Raw genomic sequence first — 18699 nt, forward strand, 5'->3', positions numbered from 1 at the left:
GAGGATTGGAAGCAGAGAAGTAGCATTTGATTTTCAAATGCTCATGTAAGTTGCTTTGTAGAGAATAGTTTCAGGTTTTAGTAATTCTAGAGACATTTCAAACTGTGTATTGGGCCGCTGATAAGGAGTAAATAGGTCTGCCAACTTGTGGCCTTTCCTTCCCAGCAACCCCTACTTTTTTTATTTTAATAAGACAGTCTCACTGGTGCCCAGACTGGAGTGCAGTGGCGCCATCTCGGCTCACTACAGCGCCCGCCTCCTGGGTTCAAGCTATCTTCCTGCCTCAGCCTCCTGAGTAGCTGGGATTGCGGGTGCCCATCACCATGTTTGGCTATCTTTTTTTGTATTTTTAGTAGAGACAGGGCCAACCATGTTGGCCAGGCTGGTCTCCTCCTGACCTCAGGTGATCCACCCACCTCAGCCTCCCAAAGTACTGGAATTACAGGCATGAGCCACCGCACCCGGCCAGCAACCACTACTGTTAAGCCAACTTTTTAACAATTTAAATTTTGAGGAATGCCTTTGGTGTGAAAACGTTGTGCAACTATACCTATCCATAGTTTGGAGGAGAAACAAGCGGAAATTAAACCCAAAAGTGTAAGACGGGTGTTACCGTGCCTCTCCTTCACTCTCACTGCACGTCCTGTTGTGGTGGAGTTAAGGACGCCAGGCATATACAGCATATGTGTAATAATGTTCCGAGGATGTGAGAGAGAAGGAAGGGTTTGGAGGTGAAATTGGGGAGGGACCACTTCCTCATTCCTGGTGATAAAGTCATCTGAACTATGCCTCTCATGCGGTTTCTTCATAGGGCACATACCCTGTTCTGAAGTCCTCCAGTAGACATTTTAGGTAACAGAAGAGTGAGAAGCTCTAGTTGTTGATTATTAACATACAAGTTCAATTATTGGCGATTTTGTGAAATCCATACATTTCTTAATTGTCTAGATACTGCTAGGCCTTTCATACTGAATGAGATAGGATTTCTAGCTTCAAAGGAGTTGGTTTTTTTTTTTTTTGAGACGGAGTCTTGCTCTGTCGCCCAGGCTGGAGTGCAGTGGCCGGATCTCAGCTCACTGCAAGCTCCGCCTCCCGGGTTCACGCCATTCTCCTGCCTCAGCCTCCCGAGTAGCTGGGACTACAGGCGCCCGCCACCTCGCCTGGCTAGTTTTTTGTATTTTTAGTAGAGACGGGGTTTCACCGTGTTAGCCAGGATGGTCTCGATCTCCTGACCTCGTGATCCGCCCATCTCGGCCTCCCAAAGTGCTGGGATTACAGGCTTGAGCCACCGCGCCCGGCCCTTCAAAGGAGTTTTTAAGATAAAGACTTATGTTACATATTTTCAGATTACTCTTTTTTTTTTTTTTTGAGACGGGGTCTTGCTCTGTTGCCCAGGCTAGAGTGCAGTGGTGTGATCTTGGCCCACTGCAGCCTCTGCCTTCTGGGTTCAAGCGATTCTCTTATCTCAGCCTTCCAAGTAGCTGGGATTACAGGCACCCACCACCACGACTCAGCTAATTTACTAAGAATATAGTAGAGACAGGGTTTCGCCATGTTGGCCAGGCTGGTCTCAAACTCCTGACCTCAGGTGATCCAACTGCCTCAGCCTCCCAAAGTACTGGGATTACAGGCATGAGCCATGGCACCTGGCCGTATTACTCTTTTTAAAAGCTGTACTTGGTAACACTTCTAATGGTCATATATGAAAGAATACAACGAAACTAATCGTTTTAATTTTCATGTTAACATTAAATAGCAAGATTCCAAGGATACTAGAGGAAATTAGCTTACTTTAAACCTTTTAGTTTATCTTTAACAGAATATCTGATGTGCTTGTTGGTCAGTAATATTTGTTAATGTCACAGACAAGTTTACTTGGTAATAGCTTAATTGCATAATATCCTCATATAAAGCAAATTAATGAAATTTATTTCATTTTTTGAAATTGCCCAAATGCTAATTAAAGGAATGTTTTCTGACCCTAATACCTTCAGCTTCTTCATCTATTAGTGGTTTTTTAATGAAACAGCAAAATTAAAAATTTTTACCTTCATATGCCAACACACACTAAGCTCTTGTTCTCCTTTATAGGGAAATCCTCATTGACGATTCAATTTGTTGAAGGCCAATTTGTGGACTCCTACGATCCAACCATAGAAAACAGTAAGTATTGTTTTCAAGTACTTAAAAACTGAGAAGCCTTCTTTTGTGTAAAATAGCCATTGTGTATTCATGGAGGCTTTGAGTGCAGAAGGTAAATTCTGTATGTCTCCCGATTGGGGTCAAAGAAAACTTGCAAAAGATTTACCTACTTTACCCTGAAAGATTTTTTCCTTCCATGTCTGCATGCCTTGCCATCTAGAAATTGTTAATTCAAGTCAGTAGGAATCTGGCCCATTACTGGAATCTTCGTATTCCAGAATCTGCTCAAAAACAGGAGTGGAGAACACAGTCTTTTCCCCCACACCCCTTTCCTCCCAGCCATTGCAGTTTCCAGGGATTCCAAGCTTGAAAGAATGAAAAACACTCCAGATCGCTGTTCCTTATTCTTACAGAAGCCATACTCCCGCCCCCATTTCTCTATATCCTTCTTTCCAGCCCTAAAGATTTGAAAGAGAAATGAACTATTCTGGGATTGGTTAGAGCAGCTGCAGCATTAAAAAGAAGTTGGCTCAAAAAGCCTGTTGACATTTTAGGCCATGTGCAGAAAAAAGCAGGGAAGAGAGAACCAGCTATGACCTTTACTTTGTTCAATTTTAATCCGTGGTTTCAGCATATTCCTGATGGATTCTAGGACCATGAGACAATTTTTTTTTTTTTTTTTTTTAAAGAGACATGGGTCTCACAGTGTTACCCAGGCTGAACTCAATATCCTGGACTCAAATGATCCTGTTACCTCAGCCTCCCAAGTAGCTGGAACTACAGGCATATGACACTGTGCCCAGCTTTGAGACAGATCTTGATTCTAGGGATTGCTAAGGAGAATCTGAAACAGGGAAGCTGGTCTTTTCGGGCTTAGAACCACAGATGGGCCCTGGAACTCGTTTTCTCAGATTCTTGAGACCAGGACTTACCTAGGATTTGTCACCAGGAACATGTAGTTTTAAACATGGGGGTTCATCAACACCTGGTTGGCATATTATGCATGAGGTAGATTTCACCTGCCAGAGGTTTGCAAGAGAAGAGAATCACTTGAATGCTTTGGCTTAAAGTAAGGAGCTTGGCAGACAACCACCTGCAGGCCAGAAAGGCCCATTGCCCATTGTCTGTCTTTGTACGGACCAAGAGCTAAGAAAGGTTTTTACATTTAAGCATAATATATAAAAGTCTAAAGAAGAATAATGTCTGATGTGAAAATGATATGAAATTCCAATGTTAACGTCTGTAAAGTTTTATTGATACACAGCCATGCTTGTTCCTTTACATGTTGTCCTTTACATTGTGTACAATGGCAGAGTTGTTGAATAGTTACAGCAGGGACCAGGTGGCCTACAAAGCCTAAAATATTTACTAGTACTATCTGGCCCTTTACAGAAAAAGTTTCCTCACCCCTTACTTAAAATATTTGGCTGTCCTTTGTGTGTCAGTGTACTGGTAGCAGAGAAGGAAACCTATTGGTTGATAGACTAACTCTGGGAATATTTTTGAAAGTAACCTTTCAAGGTGTTATATTTGAAAGTAACCTCTGGGTATCCGCAGGGAGGAGTCCTGATTACACCCTATGATTTGTCTGGCTAGTCATTATATCATAGTAAGCAAGTGTGAAGAGCAGATTAATGTGAGTGCTAGATGAACAAGCTCGGTTTTCTGTCCACTGGAATAAGAACATAAGGAAATCATCATCTCAGACTTTAATATTTGCTATACATAGCAATTTAGGATTTTAGGTCCTTGAAATAATAAGGTTCTTTTTGGAATTGTATTAATAGAAAATAGAAGATTGTTTTCTTCGTAAGCTCTGCCTCTAAAAGTGGATAATTGTATATGTATCCTCATACCATTTCATACTGAACTGGAATTAGCTGGGCATGATGGAGTGTGCCTGTAGTCTCAGCTGAGACAGGTGGATCACTTGAACCCAGGAGTTTGAGGCTGCAGTGATCTGTAATCACGCCACTGCACTCCAGCCTGGGTAGCAGAGCAAGATGTGGTCTCAAAAATAGAAATTGAGTTGGAAGGAAAGTCATGGAGTTGTGTATCATGGAGCTGTACATACATACATTATCTTAGTAATGGATCAGAAGAAAGTCTAACTTATGTAACTTGATGTTATCTCAGAAACAGAGTAATATGACCCTACTTTTTTGAGGCTATCAGCATCATCTTTGGTCGTATTTTAAATTTTTCTCATCTTACAGTTCAATAATGAAGACTTTTCTTCACCTCAAAAATGAATTCAGAGTACTTGTTAAAGTCTGTAGGCAAGAGCAGAAATAAATATGAATATGTATCCATTAAAAGTTCGTGAGGCATATTCAGACATTATATTCCACTTACTACACTTTTGATAACCTAACACAGGGCAGGAGCCCTTAGTCCACCATTTCTTCCACTATTTGGTAGAAAAACATTCGTTGTTCAGTGATAACAATGAATTGGAAAGAAGAGAAAAGGTTATCATGAACTTGTTGCCAGCAAGATAAATAAGTGGGTGGTTTTATGATTTTAAAAAACTGTAGATCTGGAAATAATTTAGTAGTTATTTTACGCTTTATAATATTAGAACAAGCTGTTATAGCAAGCACTCAGAGGTGACACATTTCAGTGAAGTGTCATGGTGAGAGCAAAAATTCTGGGACTGTGTCATCTTTAACAGTAGGGGTGTAGGAGAACAATATCAGTAAAACCACATATTTTCTAGTTTGGGGAAATTTTAAAGCAGAAGTACTACTTATGCAAATGTACTTCATTATCTACTGCAGTGTTAATCTAACAACTCAATACAAACTAAATTGATAGGATTAAATTAAGCTAGTGGTAGTTTATAATTAAAAAGCAAGCATAGCAGCAATTTCCAACTTCTGCCATCTCCAGGTAGCACTGTTGGTGAATGATAAGCGCCTTCCTCTCAGGAAGTTGGGAGATTGCAGTTAGGTGTTGCAGAATTCTCAAGGCACTGCGTCCTGGGTGTGGACTTCTCAGTAGGGTATGAAAGAAGAGTCCTCACCACACTTTAGTAACACAAATCTTGCTTTGTGAACACCAAATTTTAGAAACCTCTATGACCTTGGTTAGTAGCATTTACTAGTAAATAGCTATTAGTCTACTTAGGAGAATTTCAGGGGTTTAGGTTGGAAAGGGATTCTCTGGTGATTCAAAGAGGCAGAGAGAAGGGGGCTCAAGGAAAGTGATGTCAGAAGAAAGCCAGCTTTCCATTTTGACATGAGGTTAAAATGAGAGAGAGTAGAATTATTTCCTAGTCTATCCTATCTCTTATTATACCTCCCTTTTTTCTATAGTAACAAAAACTGGCAGTTTTCTTATGACAGCAAGATGGAAGGTCTTCTTTTTCATTTTACTGCTACAAGTAGGACAAGTTACATTCTTTTTACATGCAAAGATAGATGCCAATGTTTATTAATTGTTTTTTCTTTTATACACTATATACAATGACATCTCCTACCCTTTTTCTCTTACCTCACTGGTGAGCCAGTACTTTCACAGTCTTCTTGGCCGAATCTTCTGCATTTTTTTGACTTGGCAACACGGGGTGCCCTGTTTCAGGCCTTTCCTCTGCACTTGCTCTCAAGTGATCTTCCCCTCTCTTTAATTTGCTATTGACTCACCAGTGTGTATTCTCAACCCCAACCTCTCCCCCCAGCTCTGAGCTTTATTTTATAATTTATTTTATTTTACATGACAAGGTCTTTCACTCTGTCCTTCAGGCAGGAGTGCAGTGGCATGATTATAGCTATGGTAACATTGAATTCCTGGACTTAAAATGATCTTGCCTCAGCCTTGCAGGTAGCTAAGACTACAGGCGTGAACCACCACGCTGGAGCAGTTTTTCCTTTTTTGTGGAGATTGGGTCTCACTATGTTGCCTAGGGTGGTCTTGAACTCCAGGCCTCAAGCAGTCCTCCTGCCTGGGCCTCCCAAAGTGGGATTACAGGCATAAGCCACTACATCCTGGGCTTTTTTATTTAACTGCCTGCATTTCCCCTTGGTATTTAATAAGCATCCCAAAACATCCCTAAAACCCAACTCTCAATTCCCTTCCTCTCCCATCCCTAGTATTTTTCCCCCAGTGTTTCCTGTATCTGTAAGTGGCATCTTAAAAAAGCTTTGGAGTCATCCTGATTCTTCATTTTCTTACATCCCACCTCCAGTCAATTAGAAAATCCTTTTGGTTCTGCCTCTGAAATACTTCCAGAATATCTGCATCTCTAATCCAGGCCAGTGTCACCTATAGATTGTGATAGTCTATACAGTCATGACACTGGTCACTGTATCATGGGCTCCTGCCTAATATCTCTGGGACCATTTTTGTTGTATACAGTGTAGCCAGAGTGATCTTTCCTTGGTTTCTCCTCACATTCAGAGTAAAAATCCCAAGTTCTGTAGGACCTTCTGCCTCCTGTCCATCCTAGTTAGCTGCCTACCATTCTCCCTCAGCTTTAGTTGCATTGACTTTTTTGCTTTTTTCACTTGCTGTTTAACCTCTGCCTGGATGTTCCACTCCCAGGGAAGATACCCGAGAGGGTGGGAGGGTACATGTGTGTCTGTATCTTCTTTCCTTCCCTGGGATCTAAGCTCACAGAGTGTCAGAGACTACAGCATCCCAAGCACCCACAGCAGTGCTACTGGTGATAATACGCACTCAAGAAATTGTTCTTGAATGAATGAATGATGTTTCCTTTCAGTAACCTTGTCATCATAATTATACTTGATAACCACAGTTACTTAGTTCTAATTGAAGGTCACTGGTTTTATTGCTTACCAGTGTTTCTTACATACTTCTCATCAAATCTGAAATACACTTCAATTTATCTGACTAAAGGTTTTCACACAGCTCTATAGTGACTGCACTCTGGCTGAGAAGGACTGAAAGCTCCAGGGGTGCAGGATGCATCCCAAGCAGAGAGGATACAGTGTAAAAACAAATCTGAGTTCTTTCTTAGAATTGATGAAATAGGTTATATTGGGTATCCCCTCAGCTTGAAATATTCCGATTCAGTTTCCATCTGATTTAACTGTTTCCTAAAAGTGATAACTTCCAGAAAAGGTATAAGCATAATATAGTGTAGCCATTGATTTCATCATGTGGTCTGTAATCTTTACTCACCTGACTTTTGGCACCCCTGCTTGTATTAGAAAAGTGTGACGCTAATATGATTCTCTGTGTGATTGCTTGTCTTTCGGCCATCTTTTCTTTCCCTGTGGAACTCATATAATTCAGATAAGATCTCCAGTCAATCCTCTTTATTACTTAGAGTTTTCTCACGTAATTTCCATTTGTCTATATCAGCTTTGCCTTTCTGCTGTGGGCAAAGTGGGACCTCTCTCAGTTGTATGAGGGATAGATTCTGCAGCCTGGCTCTGGTCATATAGGACGGCCAGTCAGGAGATTGGAGGACTCATCGTGAGTCAGGACAGCTGGGGCGGGTATGCAAGAGAAATCTGTTCCACTTCCTTGTCAGGGTTCCAGGTGGTTATTTTTACATTGTTTCTGTTAGTAGTTCTTTCCTCTTTTGTCTATATTTGCTTGAAGTCTGTCTCCCTCAAATTCTGAATTGACTTTTCCGGAAGTTATTCAAGTCTGATTTTCTTTCCTCCCTTGTCAGGGAAAAGAAGTTGTGACAAATTGCTTGGATCTTTAAGCTTAAGTGGGAAGGATGGCTTCAACATAGAACATCTGTTTCATTGCTGTTTTATCCGTCAGTAAAACTGTTACTTTTTTTATGTACTAAAAGTTCTTAGCACTTCAACTAATATTAGCTCTTTGTGCTCTGATGCCAGACTTCCTATAAATTAATGGAAAATTTTTGTGGTTTTGGTTTATTCTAGAGCTCAGACTTTAGTCTGAGTAGTGTATTTCACTTTTTCACAAGAGGAAGGATTTGCCCCAGAGCATTGAAATTACTATTATAGGATTGAATTGTTGCGTACTTTGTCTCTTTGAAAAAGAATCAAGGTTTACCAAGCTTGATTTTAGCCAGTCACCGTGTTTCCTAGCTAAATAATGGAAGCAGGGGAGAATCTATACAAGTCAGGGAGTTGTTCTTTTTTGTTTCATGGGGCCTTTCTCTGAGACTGCTAGGGACTCTGTGCTTAATTGGTTGTCATTGTTCAAACTTTAAGTGGTTTAGAATTAATTTTTAAAAACTAATGTTTAATTCCCTTTTTCCCTGTAGCTTTTACAAAGTTGATCACAGTAAATGGACAAGAATATCATCTTCAACTTGTAGACACAGCTGGGCAAGTAAGTGACCTCTGGTACCTCAGAATCTTATACAGCATATCTGACAGTCCTGGTCCTAGCACTGATTTTTGAAAGTACCAGCTATGCCAAGAAAACCCCTCGTGTTGTGTGCAGACAGTCCCTGACTCCCAATGGTTTGGCTTGCAGTGGCTCAACTTAACAATTTCTCATCTTTATGATGGGTCTGTTGAGGTATTTGATACATTTTCAACTCATGATATTTTTGGTTTATAGTAGGTTTATTGGGATGTAACCCCATCATAAGTCGAGGAGCGTACATAACTAAATGTTAATATGCTGTGTACTTGGTCTTTTCTAAGACATTTCTGGCAGTTTTCTTTTAATAACTTGTTTTTCTGCTTTAAAATTACTTTAAATATACTAACATTGTAAGGGTTAATACTTATTACAGGTTAGTGGTTTTCTGTTTTCTAAACTTTATATTAGAGAGTCATATGAGTTGCTTTCTTTCTCTTTGTGATATGTGTTCTCCTACATTAGGGCAAAAGTACATCTTTTCTAGAGGAAAGGCATAAGAGGGGCATAGAGTAGAAATTAGCTGATTTAATCTTATGAGGACCTGGGCCATAAAATACCAATTTGATTAGAGTCTAGGCTCTGGTTTGAGTGTTGGGTTTAGTTTACATAGTAGAGTCTCTGGGTGGGTGGATTTCAGAGTGATTACTAGATTAGGGAGTTTCAATTTATTTGATAGACAGTAGGTAATGGCCAAAAGTCAAATAATCCCCCCAGAAAGGATATTCACATGTTGGTTAATGTAGCAGGGATGTGTGGAATTGGATCACCAGGGGAATTGACTGGAAGCAAGGGGGAAAGGAGTACATGGAACAAAGAAAAGCCCTTTTGACAGCTTAGCTGCCCCATTACCATGACATCCAGGCCTGCTTTTACTAGAAACCATTCTATTAGACTGAATTTACCCTTCTTCACTGGAGGGTGAGGAATGTAAAGAAGCTGGGATTTCAGCTCCTAACTCCTGCCCTTGCAACTTTTTTTTTTTTTTTTTGTTTTGAAACGGAGCCTTGCTCTGTCACCGAGGCTGGAAGGCAGTGGCACTATCTCACTACAACCTGTGCCTCCTGAGTAAAAGCAATTCTCCTGCCTCAGCCTCCCAAGTAGCTGGAATTACAGGCACGCCACCACACCCGGCTAATTTTTACATTTTTAGTAGAGACGGGGTTTCGCCATGTTGGCCTGGCTGGTCTCAAACTCCTGACCTCAGGTGATTCGCCTGCCTTGGCCTACGAAAGTGCTAGGATGACAGGAGTGAGCCACCATGCCTGGTCCACCCTTGCGACTTATAGTCAAAGGATAAGAGTAGCAGAAGGGTGAGTGTAGTGTGATCTGGTCTGCCGTGTTAAATGGGGGCTTTTTTCCTGGAATCTGGGGAAATTGGAGTAGACCCAGAATAGTATGACCTGTCCTGTGGGTTTGGAATGAATTCCCTCTGCTTTGCGTTTTGAAGTGAACATAGAAGGAAAGTGTGACGCCTCAGCGAAGCAAGAAGATAGCTATATTGAGTGATGTTAGCATTGGAGGAACCCTGAGGTTTCCATTTTGGAAGCTTGGAAGAAAATAAATGTGTTTGGCTCTTTGAGCTTGTACACAGAGCTATAGCATGTGCCTCCTTCACTCACCCTACACACTCCCGGCTGGCGGTGGATGTGATGTGCTTTAGCAGTCAGATTCTTGATGCTTTCATTAGAACAGAGCCATCCTAGACTTTCACTCCCTGCTACCTGTCCTCTTGACAGAAGAATAGGAGTTGGGGCGTATATGGACCAGGGGAGCAGTGTAAGTCTCTGTTGGGGGGGGCGGGGCATGGCACAGATGACAAGGCTCATTAGACATTAGTTGGGAAGGGAAGAGCCACTTGAGTGTTGTGTTGTTGGGTTTCGTATCTTTCTTTTATAGTTAAGTTGACTATATAATTTATTGCCTAAACCAAGACACTTTTAGAGTTGTGGGCTGGGGGTGCTAATAATAATTACGTTGGGCAACAGTGTAACTTAGAGTATCCTGGGCAAAGAAATACAGCTGTTCAGTTTATTGTGGGACTCTGACACTATCAAGACTTCAGTTTGCTTTTGTATCCTTATTTAGAATCTTCTTTAAGCTCCTGAAAACTGGTGATGAGAATGTAAATTGATAAATCACTTTCATATAATGTTACTCTGGAAACACGTTTTGTATCAGGCAATTCAGGGAACCAGTTTCATAACTGTTTGGAGTGCGGGCCCTGGAGTCACACTTACCTGGATTTGAATCTTGGCTTTTGTTGCTAACCCAGTAACCTTAAGGAAGCTAATGAGGGCTGGGCATGGTGGCTCATGCCTTTAATATCAACACTGTGGGAGGTGGAAGGATCACTTGAGCCTAGGAGTTTGAGGTTGCAGTGAGCTGTGATAGCACCACTGCAGTCCAGCCTAGGCAACAGAGCGAGATCCCATCTCTTTAAATTAAAGGGTGAAGAAGTCTTTCTGTGTCTCAGAGCTTTATCTATAAATAGTGATAACTGGAATTGTTGGAGGATTGTCACAGTGGGGTTGAAGCGGATGTGCTCTTTCTCTGTAGACCTTTAGTGCTGCTGAGGCAAGTGTGACACCAGCATATTAACTGTGCTACAGGCTGCGTGGTGGAAGTGCACGTGTTCTTAATACTTGGAGAGCTGTCTCTGAAAAGATTTCTCTAAAGAATAAATTTCTTTATATTGACTACTTATCAAGTTGGAATATGTGTTCCTCTGAGGTACTGTTTTGCCCTAGAACATAAATGTACACTCAGGTATCAAACAATTTAAAATATTTTAGTGATGTAATAATACAAATAGTGAAACCAAAAGCACCAGTGTTTAGGAAGAGTATATGAGATAAGACAAGAGCAGTGATCATATTAGCAGCCCTGTTCTGTTGTCTTGCCCCTTTGGGTTCTATTACAACTGGGTAAGAGTAATTGGAGAATTTTTGCACAAAATATATCCAAATTTGGCTACTTTAAATCATTTGTACTCATTGCAACTAGTAGTTCTTGAAGGTTATATTTACAGTTGATGGACAATAAATTAAAGATGTGCTCTTTATTTACAGCTCAGGACAGTGAAGCGCAGGCATGTCCTGCCGTAGTTTCACCCTTCATTCTGTTGAAAACTGGATGAGAACAAAACTCAGATGTTTACTGCTCCAAGAGCTGCTTTATAAATTAAATGCATACGGGGCTAGTTCTGGGATTAAGACTAGTAGTAGTAGGGTAAGATGATTAAGAGGCAAATTATTTTAAAAGTACTCTGTAGTAAATTTGTTCACTAGCTGCTTCCACATTTCAGGAATGAAATTGCATGCAGTGAATTGCTGCATAGCGGTATTTGTTAGCAAGTTCTATTTACTACTTAGTGGTTTATGTCAGTACATCCATACCAGTATGCTTTAATAGTGGTTTAATTGCCGACCTAGGAATGATGATGAACATAGTTAAATACAGATTGATTATTTTTAGACTGCATGAAATATTTTGGTTTTGCCCAATATTAGGGTGAGAGCATGTACCCTAAATGAATTTTGGGGTAAGAATGTGAAGTATCAAAAAAAAAAAAGTAGCCTCTTCTGTGTTATTACCTATTTATGCCTAGTGTTCCGTTATTGGAACGCTAAGCTTATGGAAGTTATTTATATCCTACTGATCAAGGTCACCAAGGTCTGATTTTTCATTTAAAAAAAAAAAAAAAAAGTGCAACCTCCGGCATAAATTGGTTAATAACTTAGATTCACACCTGTAATCCGAGCACCTTGGGAGGCCGGGGCGGGTGGATCACTTTCGGTCAGGAGTTTGAAACCAGCCTGACCAACATGGTGAAACTCTGTCTCTACTAAAACTACAAAATTAGCCAGACGTGGTGGCACATGCCTGTAATCCCAGCTACTTGGGAGGCCGAGGCAGGAGAATTGCTTGAACCCAGGAGGCAGAGGTTGCAGTGACCCGAGATTGCACCATTGCACTCCAGCCTGGGCAACAAGAGCAAAACTCCGTCTCAAAAAATAAATAAATAAATAAATAAATAAATAAATAATAATTAAAATTGATTCAATGACAATCCATCTTATAATGTAACCAAATTTGCTATTTTGAAAATTAAGTTTAATTTTTAAAAAATAGGTGTAATGCACATAGTACAAAAATAAATAGTGCAAAAATGTGTAAATAGTAAAACTTAAGACGTTCCTACCCTAGCTATCTAACCCCCCACCCCTGCCAGCAACCCCATTTACCAGTTTCTAGTATATGCCTCTAGGATACTTGATACATGAATATGCAGATATAGTTTTAAGCTTGGTTTTGTTTTTTTTTTTCCTTTTTACACAAAGAGTAATACATCTCCATCTTGGAGATTATTCCATATCAATACCTATGGCCTCTCTTTTCCCCAAGGCCGCATAATATCCAGTTGTTGGGATATATATTGTAAGTTAACTGCTGATCAACAGTTAGACTGTTGCCCATCTTGCTACCATCAGCAATCCCTTAACGAACGTCCCAGACGTTGTTTTACACATAGGGTAGTGATGCACATAGGAAAACTTCCTGGATGTGGGCTATCATAGGGTTACAGTTCATGTTCTTGCCAGCAGTGAATGAGAGTGTCTGTTTCCCTACACCTTCAACAGCACTGTGTGTTAACCAAACGTTTTGGTACTTGCCAATCTGATAGGTAAAAAATAGCATCCTAGTGTACTTTTAATAATGCACTTTTCTTCTTAGGAGGGGCTTTGATTTTTTCCTGTGTTGGAAGATGTTTGTATCTTTTTTTCCCCTATGAATTATCCTGTCTGTGTACTTTGCCATTTTTTTTCTATTGGGTGGTTAGTCTTTGCGTGTTGATGTGAGATTCCCCCTCAATATGTGAAGAAAATTAGCATTTTGTATATGGTCTGAGATGCACAGTTTTGTTTTCAGTTTGTGTTTTATTTATGGTTTTTGTTAGAGAGGTTTGCAACCATGAAGAACTTTTTCATTTATTAATCTTTTTTTAACTGGTAATACGTTTTAAGTTCTCGCATCTATTGTGCCCATCGTTTTTATCTTTAAATCTTTGCTTCGTCTGGAATATGTTTTTGCCGAGGTGTGAACTGGAGATCCAGCTTAGCCATTCATCCCCAGGTGTCCCTCTACGCTCAGTTGAGGGTTACTTTTGGTCCTCACTGATTGAAATGCCAATATTATCAGGTACCTCATTCTCATGTCTATCAGGTCTTTCTAGATTTTTCAGTCTGTTCTATTTGTGAGCCAGTACAGTATTATTTTATGAGAGCTTTATGGTTTCTACTCACCTGCCCTCCCAGTTTCTACTATATTGCTATTATTCTTTCTCAGAAAGTAGACTTTAAAGGCTGGACACAGTGGCTCACACCTGTAATCCTTTGGGAGGCCGAGGCAAGCGGATCACCTGAGGTCAGGGATTCGAGACCAGCCTGGCCAACATGGTGAAATCCCGTCTCTACTGAAAATGCAAAAATGAGCCAGGTGTGGTGGTGTAGCCTGTAGTCCCAGCTACTCAGGAGGCTGAAGCAGGAGAATCGCTTGAACCTGAGAGATGGAGGTTGCAGTGAGCTGAGACAGTGCCATTGCACTCCAGCCTGGGCAACAAGAGCAAAACTACGTCTCAAAAAAAAAAAAAATTCAGAATTATATCAGCTAGGGGCTCTTTCCTCCATTATATCTTCTAACTGGTAGTTTTTCACTCAGTGCTTCTTAGACATAACTACTTTTTTCTATGTTTCCACATTTTCCCTTTAGGGAAAACAGAATTTTAACTTTGAACCTACTCTCGCTGAGCTAGTGATTAAAATCATTTGGGATTTTGTTTTTAATCTTATTTATTATATCAAAGAATTTATAGTAAAACTTAATTTTTTCTTTTTTCTTTTTTTTTTCTTTAAAGAACTTTACCACAGGGCAGTAATTCTGGGCTGTCGTAAACAGTGGTTATAACCATACTGGAAGTTTACAAAAATAATAGACTGCTGCTTCATCTGCTGCTTCATCTGCTGCTTCATCTGCTGGCACCATGATGCGATTTTTCCGTGATAGTGCTTGGGACATGTATTAGGTTGACAATTTAGTTTCACCTAAGAATGAAATGTTTGTACCAGACAGTAGCGTGTACTGTTGAAAACTGCACTGACATCAGAACTTTCTGTATGCTTTAATATGTACATAAAGCAACGTTTCATAATGTTGCTTTATAAAACTAAGGACTACTATGCTGTTGCATAATAGGTACCTTTCTCTTTAATTCCTAGAGTTGCTCAGTAAGTAACTCTCTTGGTCCCCAAAAGTCTGAATACCTCAATTGAATCTGGTGTTTTGATCCTCTTTTGTCTTTCTCTCTCTCTCTCTCTCTCTCTCTCTCTCTCCCCCCATCCCTGCCTCCCTCCCTTCCTTCCCCTCCCCCCCACCCCCAGATGCTATTGGCACCCCTCTAGCAACCTGTAGATTGAAGCTCAGGTCATTGTGACTGACATGCAGAGAATAAATTAAATAATAGGACAGTTTCAAGTATAAAAATACAGATTTATGGAATAAATCAGCAGGATGTATAAATGTCCTGAGGTCTAGAAGATTCTGGACTTAGTCATGCTCATCCCTTGTTTTGAGATCACGGAGCCAATCATCTTTATGTTCCATCCATCCTCTTCTGCCAGGAGTTACGGAGGTCATCAGACTTTCCCCTAAAGTTCTAGAACAGCTAGTCATTTTTAAATATTGGCTTGAACCACATTATCACCTCCAAGCCATTCTTAAAGCGTCAGTGTGTAGGCTGTTTCTGGCATAATATTGTAATCCACTCTGTGTCTACTTTGATTTCTTCAGGTAATACATGAAAAACTTTGGGTAAAGGTTGTTTGTGATGCTATATGAAGACTACTCAAATATAATTTTTTTTTCCACAGGATGAATATTCTATCTTTCCTCAGACCTACTCCATAGATATTAATGGCTATATTCTTGTGTATTCTGTTACATCAATCAAAAGGTAAGGCTCCTGCTGCCTGCTTGAGTTTATTTGCTACTCGTAGATAGCATTGATCCTTTTAAAGGACTATGCTGGAATTATTAATAGTGACAATTAGAATTAGTAGGCTACATGTTTTTTAGTGATTTTCTTGGGGAGCAACTGGGTTGTTGGGGGAAAACATGGCCCACTAAATGTTCTGTTAGTTGCATCAATAGGTTAAAAGGCTCTTTCTTACCTCGAGCTACCTGGAAAAATAGTGGTTCAGCATGATCTAAGCTTTTCTGCTAATTGAAATGGGAAATGCCTAAATTGATTTTACTTTGTGTGTGTTTTTACCATATTAAGGTGAAATAGACTTCCTAATAAAATGTTGAGGGTTTGGGTTTGTTCAATATCTTATCCTTTGAATTTATGAAATAAGACCTTTTGGTAATAGAGTCTCTCTTTACTACATAAAAACAGAGCCATTATTTGTATAAATAAGAATGGATGTCGGTTCCTTTAGCTACATATTTCATGTTGTCTCTTACCGGGGGATGGCGTGTGTTATCAGGAGGAGCAGTGGTCTGTGTCTGTTAACACAACAGCTGGCTGTATACAGCAGTGGAGCTCTGGGCATTGGTGACAGCTTATGTTTGAAGACTTTATGAAAATATCAGTGCCAGTGGAGGGCGTTTGGTGGCTACCTAGCATCTATTGAGTGTGTGCGACACATTAGGGAGTTTGTTATGCTCTTTGCCTACATATGATACATTACCTATTTCATCATTACCTTAAACAATCCTTCATCAGAGATGTTTTATATCCCACTTTACATAGAAAGAAACTGAGTGACAGAGCTAAAGCAACTTGCCCAGGGCTACATAATGACGTTGCTGGGATTCATAGCCATCTCTCCAGTTCCACAGTCAAGGCTGACACTGTCCAATAGAACTTACTGCGGTGATAGAAGTGTTTGCTATTTGTTCCGCAGGTGGCTGTTTAAATTAACTAAAAATGAAAAATTCATACTCCCTCGGTTACAGTAGCCCCATTTCAGGTGCTCAGTAGCCACGTGTGGCTGGAGGCCACCATGTTGGCCGGTGTCTGGGTTCTTTACCCCCACATAGTCCACTGCCAGTGAAAATTCAGTCTGCAGCTCTGTGAGTGTGTTGTGTAACATTTTTCTCCGTGGCAGAGAAACATGTTTAGGGTGTTGAGTTCTAGCTATAAAATGTTTGAGTACCATTCTCGGCCATTCTTATAAACAGACCCCATACTGTCAGTCCCTGAGAAAGTTTACACCTGAATCAAAACCAAGTACCAAAATTATGTGTTCCTTAAGGAAAATTGGGAAACTGTGAAAAATAGAAAGTGGGGGTAATCATTCTTGATCTCATTACCTAAGCATAGATACTGGGAATATCTTGGTATATGTTTTTTCTGGTCTTTGTTTTAGTCTGCATGGATTGTTTTAACATCCTTTTATTTGCTCTCTGAATGCTGTTTTATGGTTTATATTTTCCATGTTTTTATATTTTTACTTACTATGTAATATATATTTTTCCATATTACCAAGTGTTTGAAATAGTAAATAGCTTTGTAATATTTCATATTCAATAATAGATGGATATCTCTCTTCCTGTTTTCATGTATTCATATTCTTGTCACTAAAAGCAATGCTTAGATTGGATTTTATGCTTAAAACTACAGTGTACATAGTATTTGGAAACATTGTTTTCTTACTGACTTACACGAGCACTTTAAATAGTAAAAATATTGGCCGTTTTTGTACAAAGATTTTCTTAATTTCAGTTGTATATTTTTAAAACGTACTTACTGTATATATAACTCATGTTAAGCTCTCGTTTGCTCAATAAATTCTAAGATTTTCCATTTCAGTGCCTGCCATGTGTAAGGCCTTGTCCAGAACAAATTTAATGTACCACTAATCTAATGAATGTTGGAAGTTCATGTTTGTTTATGAATTACCATTATTTTACTAATTTACTTGAAAAACATGATTCAAAAATTGTTTTGTTGTTGGTAAGTATAATTTTATTCTAGCTAATTTTTAGAAAATAATGTTGGTGTTTTTTACCAACATTACAAATTGTTACTTTGAGGCATCAAAATAGTAGGTGGAAAATTTTCTTAGTGCGTCCACTGATTTTTTTAAATCTCCTTTGGTGGGCACAAATTAGATGACATTATAGAATCAAGTTGAAAACATAGCACGTATCACTGGGGAAATTGAAAAATAAGTTGATCTGGATTAAAAATATGAAAATGTGCTCACCAAGGACCTTATGTATTGGAGAAAACATTGGCCTAGTGCAAAGCAGAGGACAAAAACCTTGATACTGTGTCCTCTCAGTGGCACTGTTGCAAGTTTTGACCAAGTTTCTCCTTACTAAAATGGGTGTGTTTTGTTTTGTTATATGCCTTTTGCCTTAGTAGCTCGTAGTTTAATGAGCATTCTCAAATCTCAAACATGAGTGTGAGAAGAGTGGTGTTTTGTTTTTTAGAAACCTATATGCTGAATACACAAATATTTATGAATATACAAGAAATATGTCAGTAAAACTTTCTGAATCAACCAGTTTGATTCAGAAAATCAGTGATCTCAAGGAATTTAGCCACTTAGAACAGTACACATTTACGATCTCACAGATTTGTGGATCAGGAATTTGGGCGTGTCCTAGCTGTGTCCTCTACTTCAGTCTCTTGCAGCCGCAGGGTGAGTGTCAGCAGGGGCTGCAGTCCCATCTGACTTCAAATGGGACATCCCGTCACCTTTGCCATATTCTGTTCATTAGATGCACGTCGTTATGTCCATGCAGGGAGATGACACACAGTGTGGCCCCTAGGAGAGCATGAGCTCTGGGAGCTGGCTCCAAGCTGCCTGCCACACAGTCCCAGTTCTTTCAGCCGTTTCTCACGTGACAGGGTACTGTATTTTTGCCCAAGTGGTGACACTTTTAAATGTAGGCAAATACAGCATGCGGAGGAAAACGTGGTTCTGTAATGTAACCGCAGGTCCTTAGGACACCCATATCCCATTGTTGACCCACAGCGAGCTTGTAGGGGGGTTAAATTTCATTTTTGTTTTTATCAAAGTGACAGCACACGTGGTTTAAAATAGCACAGTGTGTAATTCATTCAACAAGCTAACTTGCTCCGAAGCTTGTGATGCAACCATGAACAGAGCAGACAAATCCCTGCCCTTGTGGAACTTATTTCTGGTGTGGGAGACAAACAGTAAAACG

At 39.9% G+C, this 18699-nt stretch overlaps 1 protein-coding gene across 2 annotated transcripts in view; it reads left to right on the forward strand.

The window, feature by feature from the left end:
- Positions 1-18699, forward strand: part of RHEB (Ras homolog, mTORC1 binding) — a 52648-nt gene that overhangs the window by 27497 nt on the left and 6452 nt on the right. For both annotated transcript variants that reach the window (XM_021936437.1, XM_003896888.3), the window contains exons 2-4: positions 2092-2163; positions 8354-8421; positions 15387-15469. In XM_021936437.1, the coding sequence (XP_021792129.1) occupies positions 2092-2163; positions 8354-8421; positions 15387-15469 (223 nt within the window). The remainder of the gene's footprint in view (positions 1-2091; positions 2164-8353; positions 8422-15386; positions 15470-18699) is intronic.

The sequence above is a fragment of the Papio anubis genome, chromosome 4, assembly GCF_008728515.1.
Source record: "Papio anubis isolate 15944 chromosome 4, Panubis1.0, whole genome shotgun sequence".
In the NCBI taxonomy this organism is placed as follows: domain Eukaryota; kingdom Metazoa; phylum Chordata; class Mammalia; order Primates; family Cercopithecidae; genus Papio; species Papio anubis.